At 45.7% G+C, this 16660-nt stretch overlaps 1 protein-coding gene across 3 annotated transcripts in view; it reads right to left on the bottom strand.

Moving 5' to 3' along the window:
• Positions 1-10172: 10172 nt before the first annotated feature.
• The window catches only part of Gorasp2 (golgi reassembly stacking protein 2), a 31261-nt gene continuing 24773 nt past the window's right edge, over positions 10173-16660 (bottom strand). For all 3 annotated transcript variants that reach the window (XM_031370572.1, XM_031370573.1, XM_031370574.1), the window contains 3 exons: positions 13501-13587; positions 12607-12726; positions 10173-11252 (listed from right to left, as the gene is read on the bottom strand). In XM_031370572.1, the coding sequence (XP_031226432.1) occupies positions 10918-11252; positions 12607-12726; positions 13501-13587 (542 nt within the window). In that variant the 3' untranslated portion in view covers positions 10173-10917. The remainder of the gene's footprint in view (positions 11253-12606; positions 12727-13500; positions 13588-16660) is intronic.

Genomic DNA, 16660 nt, shown 5'->3' with positions numbered 1-16660 from the left:
GCCATGTCAGGGTCAGAGGTGAGTAAGCCCGAGCTCAAGCCTGGAATAGAGAGAGCCTAGTGTGATTACATGGGAGTCAGCTCCTGGGTGGTCGTTTGGGGCTTATGAACAAGGCACAACAGTACATCATTTAACTGCTCAGTTATTGAGGTGCAGTTTTAAATACATTTTGGTTTCTTTGTGATGTTATTGGGGAATAGCATAAGGTAAAGAAATACAGCTGCCAGTTTAATTTACTGCTACATTTATATTAAAGAAATCTCATTCACAAATGGCATCCAACATGGGGCACTATATGTAAAGGTTATGTCCAGTTCTTCCTCCCAGCCCCATGTTCTCAGAAATAAGACTCAGACTCAGACTCAAGGACTGGCCAGACAGCTCGGCAGGTAAGAGAACTGACTGCTCTTCTAAAGGTCCTGAGTTCAGATCCCAGCAACCACATGGTGGTTCACAACCACCCGTAATGACATCGGATGCCCTCTTCTGGTGTGTCTGAAGACAGCTACAGTGTATGTAGCTTATGTATAATAAATAAATCTTTGAGCAGGAGCGAATGGGGCTGCCTGGAACAAACATGGTTGACTGGAGTGAGCCGAGGTCCTAAATTCAATTCCCAACAACCACATGAAGGCTCACAACCATCTGTACAGCTACAGTGTACCCATATACATAAAATAAATAAATAAATCTTTTTAAAAAATAAAGGACTCAGACTCAAAATATATGTACAAATATATTGGCCATATAGCTAGGCTCTATTCTGACTAGATCATAATTAAGGATAACCCATTTATTTTAACCTACATTCTACCATGTGGCTGGTTACCTGTGCTCAGGCCCCATGTGTCTGTCTCCTCACATCTTCCTGGGAAGATCTTGAACCTTTCTCTGTTGCAGAATTCTTTCTGCCTCCTGATGTTTCACCTCCTATTTCTTGCCTAAGCCATAGGCCATAGGCTTTTTAATTGACAGCTGATGCATCCATACAATAGTTATTCTCATATTTTGCTACTATTAGGAATTGCAATGCAGATATCTATTTTCTGATGGCCTTAAGTGACCCCTGTGAAAGGGTTGTTCAACCTCCAAGGGGTGGAGGCCCACAGGTTGAGAAACGTTGTTCCACATAGTATGTGTCCACATGCCTCCTTGATGAATGGGGGTCATTGCTTTAGTACAGGACTGATTAGAGACTAAGGAATAGATTCTAATATATTCTAATCCCAACACATATGGGATATAGAATTATAAGCAGGCTGTGAAAACTGTTTCTTGGCCTTCCTCTGTGCAATAAGAGACTAACTAACACTGAACTTTCTGCCAGAGAGAACTTGTGGCTCAGTAAGGGCAGAATTACAACAGTAAAAAGATAGGCCTTTGTTTGAGACAGGATTTCTCTCTGCAGACCAGGCTGGCCTTAAACTCAGAGACCCACTCCCTCTGCCTTCCAAGTGCTGGGATTGAAGGTGTGCACCACCACACTCTACTACAAATAGCCTTTGATTTGGCAGAAGTGGAAAGGGGAAGGGTGAGATGAGGGTGTTGCCGTGTCGTCAGCTAGTAGGATGCTAAGGAAAGTGTGCAAGCCAAGTCTGTCCCTCGGGATCCTTGATGGGATCTGGAAATGTGGAAGCCTTGGGAAGCATGGGATACAGAGAAGGAAGAGAGCAGTACAGCATATGACCCTGACCTGCTTGGATTGAGGAACACCTCTATTCCCCCCAAACCCTGCTTCTAAATATCTGGTTTTTGTTTGTTTTTTTGTTTTTTTTTTGTTTAATGTGTATGAGTGTTTGCCTACATGGCATATATGTATGCCCCTGGTGGCCCCACAGAGCTCAAAGAAGACACTAGAAAGCTTAGACTGGAGTTATAAATGGTTGTGAGCCACCATGTTGGTGTGGAGAATCAAATTCCTGTCCTCTGCAAAAGTAACAAGGTCTCATAACCACTAAGCATTTCTCCCAGTCCTGAGGAAGACTTTTAAACCAGGAATGAGAAGCTTCTTCCAGCTGGGCTCAGGAAGTTGTGGGTGTGGAGTGGGTGGTACCAGCCTGAGTGCAGGGAAATCAGAGAGACTAAGCAATACAACTTCTCATCGCTCCATGAGACAAAGGCTGCAGAGTGCGAGGGGCCTCTGTCCCTGGTGGTTCACTGAGCCACCAGGTACACTTATCACTAAGGTCCCATGAGAAGCAGGGATTGGAGGACATCAAGAGACAGACGGGCTGAAGAAATTAAGCACGAGGAGGAAAGTAAGCGTTGATTCCCAGGTCACCAGACCCGACTGATTCATCAGGGACCTTGGAGTTGCTAATGGGCTTCAGAAGGCTAACTGAACCCCATGGATGGGGATGTGAAAAACGGAGCTGTAGATAAAAAGGAGAGGTTCTGGAAAGCCTGTATGATTTGGGCAGTCATGTAAATGAGGTTTGTAAAATATTAAATCAAAGGGAGTTGAAAGGACACAACAGCTGTCTGTCTGGGTGCTCAACGGCAGATGTGGCATGGCTTATTAGGGACTCAAATGCTGTGCTAGTGACCTTCTGGAAGCCGTATGGACTGAGCAAGAGAAGAAATAAATGAAAAAATAGCACAGGTGAACAACATTAAGCCTGACTTAGTGGTGGACAGTTATCTCATGAGTGTGCAATAAGCATTTATCCTCTGCATGAAGTATAGTCGGGGAGAGATGACTCAGCCTGAGGCCCTTAAAGCAGCCAGGTGGCTGACTGCAGTATAGCAAGGGCCAGGATGCCAGCTACAGCCTGTCAAAAACTAAGGACCTGGCTCTAGAGACAAACACGGCAAACAAGAGTATGGCCCTGAGCCAGGCTGAGCAGCACTGGCTGGCCCAACTGCCTCAGGAACGGATAGATGTGTAATAGTAACTTTTATTTGCCTGAAGTAATTGCTGTCTTGGAGGTTTAGCTCCTCCGTCTGCTAGCCTAGACCTACTCCTGGAAGCTTCTAGCCTCTGTGCAATCTTATCTAGACCTAGAATGTTTTCAGCCTCTGAGAGTTCCTGCAGAATAAACCACCACTTCCTAGTTCTTTCCGAGCTCTGGCTGGCTGCTCAGCTGTTCTGCCTTAAACTCCTCTTCAAGCTGACTGATTCAATATGGCTTCTCTCTCTGCCTTCTTGCTCTGCTTGGCCTCCAAATAACTTGGGAAATCTGGTCTAATCTTTTGGCTCCTTCTCATTCTCTGGTTCATTCTGTCTTCACCTATGTCTACCTCTCTCTCTCTCTCTCTCTCTCTCTCTCTCTCTCTCTCTCTCTCTTTTTCTCTCTCTGTCTCTCTCTCTCTCTCTGCAATCTGTCTCTGAACAACTGTCCTGGTAAACCTGCCCTCCTTTCTCCTTTTTCTCCTGTTCTTGTGAGAGTTGGGCATTATCCTATTCTGTCAAATCTTCCTCTGATTCATCACTTTGTTTGCCTCTCAATTAGACGTCACTTTCAAACGTAGGTGCCTCCTTTTACAAACTAACTTTACTTTCACTACTAGAAACAGGATTTTCTAGTAAACACAATCTTGAGGTTCACAGCATGATCCAATATCCTGCAACATTTCCACGTTTTTGTTGATATAAAAAGGAAAGATTTTATCTCCAACACAGTAAAACAATTTCAACAGAAACGATTATCCATCCCACACACATAACAGTCTGAATGTGCTCAAGATCCGCTGATGACGATCCCTTATCACAGCGGCCTTCGTCATCTGTCCCTCTGCATCAGTACACTCAGATCACGGTTTTCAGTCTGCTGGTCTGATGAATGAAGTCCTTTTTCAGCCAGTTTGATGAGCTGTCCCAGGCAGAGGGGGGAGTCAGCTTTCTGTCTGTGTTTCTGTCTGAGTACTCAAATCAAATTTTTAACACATTCCCTGACCTCCATTCTGAAGTTAGCATATTTTTATTTATTTTTGATTTTTTTAGATTTATTTGTTTATTTTATGTATGTGAGTACACTGTAGCCTTTACAGATGGTTATGAGCCTTCATGTGGTTATTGGGAATTGAATTTTTAGGGCCTCTGCTGGCTCCGGTCAACCCCGCTCGCTTCAGTCGGCCCCGCTCGCTCTGACCCAAAGATTTATTTATTATTATACATAAGTACATAGTAGCTGTCTTCAGACACACCAGAAGAGGGCGTCAGATCTCATTAAGGGTGGTTGTGAGCCACCATGTGGTTGCTGGGATTTGAACTCAGGACCTTTGGAAGAGCAGTCAGTGCTCTTAACCGCTGAGCCTTTTTTACCCTCTGGCCCTTTTTTTTTTAAAAAGTATACAGGTTGATTTAATTTAGCGGGGTTTTGGTTTGTTTTGTTTCTGTAATCCAGTGTCTTCCAGCTGATTTTATTTCCCATTCTGTTTATCCAGGTACAATTAGATCTTTATGAATCCACACATAAACTAGACACTTAGGCACTGCATACCCAGCTCTACCCCAGCGAGCCAGGCTTCGTACTCACTGTCCAAAGGCTGTCTATCCTGATCATCAACTTCATTACGTAACACAGATTCACAATTAGGCACACCCCGTTCTCTTCTTTCCTTTGCTCTTGTATCTCAAGCCTTTGTATTATTGTAGCTATTTTTTCTTGTACAGCTATTTTTTTCAATGCTTTTTGGGAGAAAAAATATAAAGATTACAGCTGAAAGTATGGAGGGCTTTATGCCAGTGGCTAAAATCGCAGTGAGTACTGCAATGGCCTTTTCAAGTAACGCTTCCATCACCCCAAGCCCTACCCTTGCTCTTTCTCTTTTAAAAGATTTATCATATTATGTAAGAACATTGTAGTTGTCTTCATACACACCAGAAGAGGGCATCAGATCTCATTGCAGATGGTTGTGAGCCACCATGTGGTTCCTGGGAATTGAACTCAGGACCTCTGGAAGAGCAGTCAGTGCTCTTAACCACTGGGCGATCTCTCCAGCCCCCTCCTACCCTTGCTTTTAAGGGGTCTGAAATGGAGCTTCTCACTTTTTTTTTTAATGCAGGAAGAGTCTGCCTATATAATTAAAATTGTCTTTTGGGGTTGGCTTACTGTAATTCGCTGTTTCAGAGGCTCTGGGTCTTCCCTTGCTCTGGGCTCGAGACTCCGACCAGTTCAGAGTCTTCCAGGTCTCTCTGGGCATCCAGATGAACTCAAGGAATGGATGCTTCCTCTGGAGACTATCACAGGAGAATCTCTCCACTGCAGCTTTCTGTCAGCTGTCTCATGTCCTCTGTGACATTTTTGTCCAATGTCTTCTGCTTTTTGCAATGTTGGTGGACTTTGTCCTTCTCTATTTATGTTGGGTGCTCCTTCTAACCATAACGTTGGTTGGAAGATGTAAAAGTGTCTTTTATTAGATGTTGTAACTGCCATCTCAGAAGTTTACTGCCCCTGTCTGCTAACCCAGGCCTAGTCCTGGAAGCTTCTAGCCTCTGGACAATCTGATCTAGGCCTAGAATGTTTTCAGCCTCTGAGGCTTACTGCTGAGTAAAGTAGCCCTTTCTAGCTCTTTCTCAGCTCCAGCTGGCCAGATCAACTCAGCTGTTCTGGCTCAAAACTCTTCTCCAAGCTGAATGATTCAATCTGGTTCCTCTCAGCTTCTCACTGGATTGCTCTGTTTGACTTCATACCAACTTTGCCAATCTGTTCTAATCTTCCAGCTCCTTCTCCTTCTCTGGCTCTGTCTGTCTTCACTTGTGTCTAGCTTGGTCTCTTTTTGCAACCTGTCCCAGTAAAACTGCCTCTGCCTCCTCTGTGCTGCCCTCTCTTAAGTAGCCTCTTTGCTCTCTGTTTTCTTGAGAGCTGGTCACATCCTATTCCGTCAAATGTTTCTCTCACTTTTCACTTTGTCTGCCTCTCAGTTAGACATTGAGAGACCAGATCTTGGGTTCAGACTCCATCTTAGAGAGCCTGACCTAAGGCTGACCCTGAGTTAACCAACAAGCCAGCGTCTTGCACCAGTCTCCAGGTTACTCTCTGACAAGCCTGCCCCTGGCACTTTACTCCCTAACCACCACCACCGAGGAGGAAAGCAGAAGCTTGTTTGGCCCCCGGGACCAGCCAGTTATGTTAAAGGGCAACAAAATTCCACAACGGCCCCCCAATCAAATGTATGCCACGCTAGAAACCCCCTTGCTTGTTTGCTTACCTCTATAAATAAGTGCTTAAAATTGGGCTTGGGGCTACACCCTCCCATTCTGCTGCACCTGAGACGGTGGTATAGCCCAAGCTCGAGCTTGAGCTTCGGAGTCAGCTCCTTGGTGATCTTTTTGAGGTTTACGAAAAGGGCACATCACTCTCAACACATGGCTGTTATTCTTCTGCAAGCTTTACCCTCATACTAAGGGTGTGTTCCTATTCCAGCTAGAGGGATTAAACGTGTGTGCTAAAGCTGAGGCATACCACTAGAAACAGGTTTTTCCAATAAACAACACAATCTCAGGGTTCACAATTCAATCCCTGCAACAGAGATGCATAGTGATCCCAGGGCGGCAGCAGCGCCCTAGGATAAGGAGGCCAGATGGTGCCTTATGGAAGATGACTGTGGATAATGAGGCTGGGAAGGGGCTAATGGGATAGGGTCTTGCATCCAGGCTTTCTTACCCAAAATTGCTCTTTTGATCAAACAACTGGTACAACTGATGACTTTGCCAGCATTTCTCTTTTAGTATGCTCTTAGCCATCCAATAACAACCTAGATCGGTGTTGTCCCTTCAAAGAGGCTGCCGGCTTACTGGGAAAGCATTTCTTTATATTATGATAATCCTTTAGTGTTGTCTTAGGGTTTCATTGCTGGGAAGAGACATTGTGACCATGACAAATCTTATAAGGAAAACATTCCATTGGGGCTTACAGTTTCAGAGGCTTATGAGCCTGTATAATCATGGCAGAAAGCATGGCAGTGTGCAGGCAGGCATGGTGCCAGAGGAGTCAAGAGTGCTACATCTTGATCCACAGGCAACAGGAGACTGTGTACCACTCTAGAAGTAGCTTGAGCATATGAGACCTCAAAACTCTCCCTCATAGGGACACATTTCCTCCAACAAGGCCACACCTCCTAAGAGTGGCACTCCCTATGGGCCAAGCATTCAAACACATGACTCTATGGGGGTCATACCTACTCAAACCACAGGTGTCTTACAGGTTTGTAAAAGTATGTAGAAATCCAGTGAAGACAGACTGAAGGAGTTTAAATAAAGGTAGGCATTCTATGTGACTGTGAAAATAACTTCCAGGGGCCATAAAGTTCTTAGAGGAAATTCCCAGTACAAGGGGGAGGCCCCTAAGCCTCACAAACCATAAGGCTGTTACCACTACTGTTGGTGGCATGCCCAAACTAGGTAGTTAAGTCCTTATTGGAAACTACATGTTCTGCTGAAGGACATAGAGAAATGAGGCTGTAACTGAGCTGGGAGCTCCCCCTCTATTGGAGGGCTGCTGGGAGAGAGTTGTCACTAACAGCCCTTCTTGGCTATGTCTGCTGAACTGGACTACCATGCCATCCAGTGTGCCTATGGTTGTAACTGCTGCATGACTGTTAGGAGGGTGAGACAAACTCCCTTCTCATTGGACTTAAGGTCTTCTTTAGAGGAGGAATTCACATCCGTTACTGTAAGGGCAAAACCTGTGGTTGACTCCAGTGAAAGCAACTGCTATTGTTTTGTTAAGCAGATGTGCTGGGCCATTAAATTGCCACTGTTGGTTTTTACATCCATAGACAACTACTCTATCAGCTGCTCAGAGAAGGAGATAGTACAAGGGGTGGTGGACTCCAGAGACTCACCTGGTTAAACTGCTCTAGACAAGAGACTGCTGCTGTGGCACACTGGCCTAATAGTCACAGGTAAAGGAAAATAACCAGACATATACATTGCCTTCCCCAGGACTCAGAAAACACTGCAGAAGTGGGAGCAGAAAGAACGAAGGGCCTCGGAAGGGGCAGAGTGTTATGTAGCTATTGCCATGCAAATTCAAATGCTTGCTCAGAAGAACCAGGAAGTCAGCAAAACTGGTTAAGATCCAGGATGTTCCTAAAATCTAAAGAACGCACAGACCCCACCACGAGATTATAAAAACAGTGAACAACTGCTGGGCTGAGGAGATGGAGCCACCAAATGTCCTGCAGGTTTCGTGAGTGCCACAGATCCTGTGAATGGCCACCCACACGTGCTCTGGTCATTTTTATTCAATGCATTCATCTATTCATTAAGCTGGACCAAGCTAAGAATTGCAGTAATTTTAGAGTGAACCCTTTTAGCGTGGGCAAAACACAAAAGGGGAAAAAATCAACAGGGAAGGTAAATTTGGCTGGTGAAGTGGCTCAGTGGATAAAGGGCTTTGCCACTAAGTCTCATAACTGAGTCCAATCCTTAGAACACACTTGCTAGGAGAGAACCAACTCCCATAAGCTATCCTCTGACACCCCCTACTCACACACACACACACACACACACACACACACACACACACACAGAGCCACTGCCACACTTCCCTGCAAATGTCACCTCACTGTCCCTTCCCAGTGCTTTTCCCTCAAGTGTCTTGCTTTCTTCAAATACTGTCAAGTGACTCCACTGAACATGCCCACCTGGCTGCCCACTGACATCCCTGATGACTATGTGCTGATAGCCGAAGGTGGACATTTCCCAGCCTCCCTCAGTGCTATGTGGCTGCATGACTCCTTGTCAGTAGATTTTGTTATGATGGAGTAGCCAACTTCTTTACCGTGATCTCAGAAGGATAAGAATGCCTATCTTCTGGCTGAGTAATAGTGGCTGGGTTTCCACCTGCCATCTGAGTCCATACCATGACCTTGTGGGTGGACACACATGCAGATGGAGCAGAAAGGATCTCTCTATGTAGCTCTGGCTACCCTAGAACTCGTTCTGTAAATTGGCTGCCCACATACTCAGTGATCAGCCTGCCTCTGCCTCCCAAGTGCTGGAGTTAGAGGATTAAAATGTACCACCATCACCACCACCACCACCACTGCCTGGCTGGAAAATTGTCTAAATAGGAGAAATGAAATTCATTGTTTAAATCACTGTACTTCGAGGCTTTCTTAGATAACTCAGCCCAATCCAACATCATTACTACCCTGGCTTTCTTGTGAGATCCTGAGCAACAAGACTGTGCCCCCACCTGCCACCAGGGGCTATTACATAGCTCTACCATTGTTGACTATAGCACTTAAACTGGGGACCCACAGAGTTCCTTCTTGGCTTATCAAAAAGAGTTACATACCAACCAGGACACAGTCTTAAATCTGTGCTTCTGGAACCTAGTACAGGATCTACCACTGCCCTCAAATGACTGGAACTAAGGATCAGTGGTGAAGCATTTACCCAGCATGCTCATAGCCCTGGAATTAATCCCCAACACTAAGAGACTCATGTTTTCCTGAAGAGAATACTGAGTTTTGCACTTCAAGTAGAGCCACTGGGCCACCACCCTCCCCATGGGTGTTTTTGAGGCCCTCTCCCCCAGCCAGATCCTGGGGCTTCATAGACTCTCACAGGCATCTTCCTGTCAAGATGGTCCAGGGATATCCTCAAATGATGAGCCACTAAGGTCAAAGACACTTCATTGGAGAAACTGCTGTTTAAGCATTGTTTTTATACAGCTTGAAAGTTGCTCTGACTGTCTTAAAGACTGCTGTAGCTTTCTGGAGAATGAGAGGAAAGAAAGAGGAGAGAGAAGAAAGAGGGGAGAGAGACCAGAGGTCTATATCAGACACCTTTTTCAATCACCTGTTTTTTGTGACAGGGTCTCTCACTGAACCTAGAGCTTGCTAATTTAATTTGGCTCATGAGCTGCCAGAGAGCTTCAGAGATGCCCGGTACTGGGACTGCTGGAGACTTCTACATCACTCAACTTTAGGCCTATGTCACTATAAATGCATCCTGGGAGAGGGGCTGAGTTTCTGGCAGAGGGCCAGCAATGGCCACTGATGCAGTGTGGGTGTCTTTCTGCTAATACCAGGTCAACAGTCAACAAACTGCTTCCATCTTATTTCCAAAGGGGGCTATCAGATGCTTTTATATCACCCAGGAAATCAATTCCACTTGATGTAACATCTCTTGGAAACTTAGAAAGACATACCCACCATAAGCTGAGATGTGAGGCACACATGAAGTACATGCATGTCATTTAGATATAACACAAGGAGAATGTAAAGCGACTGAAGTTTATTGCCGCGATACCGTTAAGTAGCTACAGAGTGCAGCTTCTCCTCTCTTTCTCTTTAAATGCCATCTTACCACAGGCATCTAAAGCAACAACAGCAGCTACAAAATGGTGTCTGAGTAATTCTGAGTTCAAAACAAGATCTGTGTACAGGCAGAATAAAAAGATGTTCAATTAATAGTGTGCCATGAACCGGAACAAAACATCTTCAACTGGGAGCTTTGTGTAAACCGTAATAGAGATGCAACTCACAGAGACCAACATTAAATTCTTGTTTCCTTTTACAGTTTAGTGAGGTGGTCTGTGTTCTTGCAAACGACTTACAAAGTACAAGAAATGTTGCATGTGGGCACTAGGCATAAAGTATTTCATTTTCTTATACAAGGCATAGCAGTGGCACAGGGAACCTGGCGGGCACCCTGCCATCTCTTTTCCAAAGATGTACATCCCAGAATGGCAGTAGATGCCTGGCAGCAAGCCACCCATAACAACTTTTTTGGTTGTTTAAATTACAAGCACAATCTCAGATTCCCCTCCTCGGCTGTAATTCCCCCAACTTGGTGGGAGATAAGCCCTCAGCCTCTTGTGTAGTTTCCCCCTAGAATTATGTACAGGACACCTACAGATACGGTACAAACTAGTATGAAATCAATGGTAGTTTGCGATTCCAGACATGATCCCGTGGTTAAATAAACAGACCACGTCGGTTCTGAAGATTGGTTCCAAGTTAAGAAGACTCAGAAGTATTTGCATCCATAACTGCAGACACAGGCTTCTCAACGGCTGGGGTGCAGTCGCCGACTCTGTCCTCAACAGTGGTGGGGACCTTGGAAGCAGGAGACATCACATCCACAGTGAGGGAAGAGGTGTCTGCCTTTGCAGTAGTCATGACAAGGTCAGAAGGTGGGCCCATGGCAGGAAGGGAAGACAGCGGCTCCCCTGCGCTGGCTGCAGAAGAGCCCTCTGGAACCAAAGGGAATGCCGGGAGAAATTCGGACGGCATGGGGAGAGGTGCAATGCCAGGTAAGTTTCGGGGAGGCAAGGAGGGAAGAGGTGGCAAACCTAGGATAGAAACAGCAGAGGTCACATATCTCCCAGCGACCAGAGTGCTGCTGCCAAGCTCCTCCACCTGTACCTCCTAAGAACCTTGCAGCCACGGAGGCAGCACAGTTTCCTCTGCTGACCTCTAACTGGAGGCTGGGGCCAAAAGCTTTCCAGCTTTCCATTCCCAAGCTCTGTGTGCCTCAGCCCTGCACTTAGGGTATGTGCATCAAGACAACAGACCCTTCCTGAATGATGGAAAGCAGTGCTCTATGGTATTCTCGGGCACTAGCCGGATGTGACTTAGGAGGACCCTGCTCCCAGGCAAGGAGCAAGTCCAGCTACAGCTGCCTCCTGTCCGCTAAGAGGAAGGAGCCTCAAGGAAGCCACCCTGCATCTGGGAAAGCCCTGAGACAACTGTCTATGCTGTTCTTGGTACATTATTCTAGAGATTTTTCAAGAGGAAAGAGCAAAGGGAAAGATTGTACAGGGTGTGTCCAGGATATCAGGGGCTAGAGAAGCTGCTCTTAGATGCTTGTTGCATTTAAAGACAGAGGGGACCAAGAATATGGGCACCACGGAAAAGCAGGGAGTGTGGTCAGTGCGGCTGGGGCTTTCTGGGTCCCTTGTTCTTCAGCCCTGGCACTGAAGATGTGCTGAGCTGATGTAAGAATTGGAAATCCGTCAGAAGTGTGACAATGACCACCAATATTTAGTGTCATGAATGAGCAGTCACGGGGAATATCAGCACGAGCAGACTTGGGGACTGCTGTTCCCTTTTCACTTGGGCATATATGATCTAAGAGCCACCTGCTGGCAGCTAGTACTCTGGGTTACTACTTTAAAAACACCTGTCAACAACAGAGAACACTTAGCTGACACTGAGTACAGACCTGTGGTCCTAGCACTTGAGAGGCTGAGACAGGAAGTCAAACCATTTGAGGATAGTCTCACTGTGAGGCCAGCTACACAGTGAGACTCCCCCTCCCCCTCCAATCTCAGAAAGCCAGGACTGCACAGAGCAGGCACCAGCATTTCCTGTGGGTTGCATCCTTAAACAGGAAGTGAAGAGAGGGGATTCCAGCATCTCTAGCAGGTGACCTGTACCACACTGTCAAATTCAGTGCACAGTGCACTCACTGATTCTGCAATAGCCTGCCTGGAGCCGAACCTGCCATGGTGTAGAGAAAGGGAGGAGGCAGAAGGCTGGGTCATGAACTTCTTTCTTCTCCATAAAAAGATGGATACTGATTAAAAGTAGCTGAAATGTGTTAAGCTAAGTTGCTCTTTCTGGAAAAGACTGAACTGGAGGCCTCACTTTCCTGAATGCATTTTTTATTAGCAATGTCTTAGGAGGGCAAGGCATGCAACATACCCGGGTTCCCGAGCTCTGGCAAGCCGACCCCTGGCATGATGTGTGGAGCAGGGAGGTTGAAGTTGGAGAGGCTGGGGAGGTTGGGGAGGCTAGGCAGCCCTGCTGACAAAGGCATCAGACCTGAGCAGGGGGGAAGAAAAAACACAAGGTAAGTCGTTTACCTGGGAAGGAGACAGATCACCACATGCTGACAAAAGGATCTCTTCAGAATTCCAACACCAGGGTTCACTGATGGGCAACAACTGAATCTCACAGAGCATGTTCTTGTGTCTAAGGGATTAGGCTGTGAAACCAGCAAATGTTACAACAAGCAACAAATGCTCCCAAGACCCTGGACAAAAGAGAAGGTGCCCAGTGACCCAGTACCTGGAGAAAAGGCTCATTTACTATAGCAACTACCTAGGAAGGACAAGTAGAGTAGACACCTACATACAACAGCTCACCATGCTGCCCCATCACTCTGTGTGAGCACATGTGCAGTTCATGGCTGACAACATCTGCACGCTGACGACTGTGGGCTTATAATGGGAGGCCCTGACAACACATGCACTCATCGCTCAAGTAACATCTCATTGATATCAGCTAGACAATGGGACTTAGTCTGCACTGGAAATACTAAGAATTCACACAATTTAACATGTAAGCTTCTCAATACATAAATAAATACGGTGCCATCTTAGCCAGGACAGCCACAGAACAGCCACCAGGAAGTCTTGCACACACATGGGTGGGGAGGTGAGGGGTTGGGAGTCTTAGGCTAAGTGGCACCTGCTTCCTGGCCTCCTAAGAACACCCCTGTTCTGACTCAGAGTTCTGCAGTAAAAATGGATGATTAAAAGACAGAGTTTCACTAGCAAATACCATTACCAAACAAGTCTTTAGCCTTCTGCTTACTTGGTAATGTGGTAGCTGGGTTCATTGGTGGCACAGAAGCAAGGGACTGGTTTACTTGTGGTGGCAACAATGGTACAGTTGGTACACCTAAAATAAAGCATATTAAATCACTTTAAAACCAATTCTGCTACCACATATGATCACATCACATACAGGAGGATGCTGTTTGGTCCTCACTATGGCCAGGTCTAACTCTTGGCTGCATCCTTTACTATGTATAACCTTTCAGAGCTAACTCACCAATGAATGTATGGCCCTTACAGACACCCTAGCCACAGCCTGGTGAGGGGTGAAAAAACTGTAGCCTTCCCTGAATAAACTTCCTGGATAAGAAGTCTGTCACTAACCTAAGATGGGTCAGATCAAGAGCAGGCTCATGCAAACTTGAAGGCTGTGCAAGCACGGGGCTGCTGGAGCGCCCTCGGCCCTGAGCAGTGTTAAATACAGGGCTGCTGGAGCGCCCTGGGTCATGGAAACAGTGTAAGCACAGGGCTGCTAGAGCGCCACAGGGCTGCTGGAGTGCCTTCGGCCCTGGAAGCAGTGAAAGCTGGTCTGAACAAGGATGACAACAGAGATATCTCAGCAGACAAACAACACCTGGATTTCCAGAAGTGCAGAGAAGGATTAGGCTTCCTTTAACCTTAGGATCCTACATACCCAACGCATCCCCACCTGTACCAGGAGAGGCTCGTGGAAATATTCTCCATGTACAAGGATCCTCAGGATGCCATCTGATGACGACTTGTCTACTGGCATTAACTTATTCAAGTGGGAGGTTTTTCTGTCACAATAGTAATACATGTTAGACACCCTTAATTGAAAATCCAAAATCTGGGACTGGAGAGATGATGGCTCAGTGGTTAAGAGCACCAACTGCTCTTCTAGAGGTCCTGGAATTCCCAGCAATCATACGGTGACTCACAACCATTTGAAATGGGATCCAATGTCCTCTTCTGGTGTGTCTGAAGACAGCTACAGTGTACTCATATAAATGAAATAAATAAATCTTTAAAAAAAAAAAAAAGAAAAAAAAATCCCAAATCTGAGCTAATTCCAAATGAGCCAACGTGACTCAGCAAGTGGAAAATTCCATACCTCATGAAAGGGATGGAAGGCAAAACCCAGGCACGCTGAAAACACAGTACACATTGATTGTCAAGCTACGTGAATGCATATCAAACAAATGAACTCATGCTTAGACTTGGGCTCCAACTTTAGGTGTCTCCTCACACCTGCTGGGTCAGTGTTCCAGGCAGTGGTGCTCAAGCTCCAAGCTGAGCCAGGCTGGGGCCAGACAGAGATATGTTTAAATCAGCAACAGGGGTAAACTGTTCTGAACAGGAATAGCTAATCACAGGCAGCTGTCTTATTTACTAGTGTACAAAGTGCTTTCCTGAAGACACTGGAGACATGTAAAAGAGGGCAGAGGAGGAGGGGAGAGGAAAGGAAGGACAGAAAGAAAGAGATGAAGAAGAGAAAGCCTTGTCATGGCAATGGCCAGAGTTCTAGGACCTCAGGCTGTGAAACTCCAGTATGGGAAACTCCTCTCTTTTCTGGACCCCACTGTTATCAGTGTGTGCTGGTTAAGTAGTAACATACAATAGCAATGCTGTAACTATTTTATATTTCTATCTTAAATCTTGCCTTTAAGAAAATGAAGACAGGCTGGAGGGAGGGCTTAGCACTGGCTGCTCCTCCAGAGGACTCGGTTCCCACTGCCCACAGGGTAGCTCACAACAGTCTGCTGCTCTAGTTCTAGGGGATCTGATGCCCTCTCTGACTTCCAAAGGCAGCAGGAGTACGTGTAGTGCACGTACACACACACAAAGGCAAAACACTCATACACATTAAAAAAAGAAATCTAAAATTTTTTTTTTTTACAAAAAGAAAAAAAGAGCTTGGATTTGCTTAAATCCTATATCCTAATAAAACCTTTCACATGATATTTCTTCTCTTTTAAAGGTAAATCTCATTTCTTGTACCAAAACCTGACTGACTAGCCCTAACCCTGAGTGGCCTTCACTCAGTCTGGGAGGTTCCTAGCAGTTTTGGAGAAGAGTGTTCTTTGTTGTTATCAGATTTTTTTAAAGTTATTGTATTTATGTGCGTGAATGTTTTGCCTATATATATCTGTGTACTATAGGTGTATAGTGTCCTCAGATGCCAGAAAATAATGTTGCATCCCTGGGACTGCAGTTACAAATGGTTGTGAGCTGGCACGTGGGTGTTGGGGATCAAATCCAGGACCTCTGGAAGAGTAGCCAGCGCCCTAACTGCTGAGCCACCTCCCCAGCCCCCCTGTTGTCAGGTTCTTAAGGGAGTGGGATGGTTGGTGGGTTCAGGCACTCTAGCTACAGGGGACCCACTCTTTGCTTCACAGTGTTCTAGGCACCGAGGCCCTGTCAGTGAGAAGAAAGAGAAACACAACCTTTCATACAGGGAGGGAAGGAGATGAAACACAGGAAACAATAAAAACCTTGGCTTATAAGTGGTAATATACTTTCTGCAGAAAAGTCACACAAGAAAGTGGGAGAGTGCAGTGTGAGATGTGCACCAAATTCACACTGACCCCACTTAATGTTCTAAAACAGCTACAAAAAACTTAAAGAAAAAAATCCAACACACTCTCCTCTGCCCACAATTATTATGTGGAGTTCTTTGAGAACAAGAAGTCATGACGGAAACACTTCTAACAGGAAGCTGCTTCTGACGTGTCATGTTGTTACCACTTTCCTGTCTGAAATTCATGCTCTACACTGAAAATTTTAGTACTGTCTTTTTAAATGGACTCGAGAGTGAAAACATTCAGTTCTTTTCAGTCTTTTGTGAGTAAGCACTGCTTCATTCCTGTTTGTCTCTTCAGTATCCAGAAGCCATGTCATCAGCTCCAGGGACCTCAGTGCCTGTGCATCTAGCACACTACAGGTTTAGCTGTAAAGTGACATGGGAGGAACCAAAACGAGCTGTCAATTTTCTCCAAAAGTCATTCTCGGCACATTAGAATGACTTGGCCAGATAGGCCTGCTGCCTTGTGAAGCAACCCGACTTATCTTTATCATATCAACTCAGAAATCAACTAGAAGGTCGAGATGGATGTAAGAAATCAGCATAGCATCAGAAAGAACTCACACATCAGATGAAAAATAAGCCCCCTGCTACT

This window comes from Mastomys coucha, unplaced genomic scaffold (assembly GCF_008632895.1).
Source record: "Mastomys coucha isolate ucsf_1 unplaced genomic scaffold, UCSF_Mcou_1 pScaffold15, whole genome shotgun sequence".
Lineage (NCBI taxonomy): Eukaryota > Metazoa > Chordata > Mammalia > Rodentia > Muridae > Mastomys > Mastomys coucha.
Note: the sequence above shows the minus strand (reverse complement) of the source record. Positions and strands in the feature narration are given on the sequence as shown.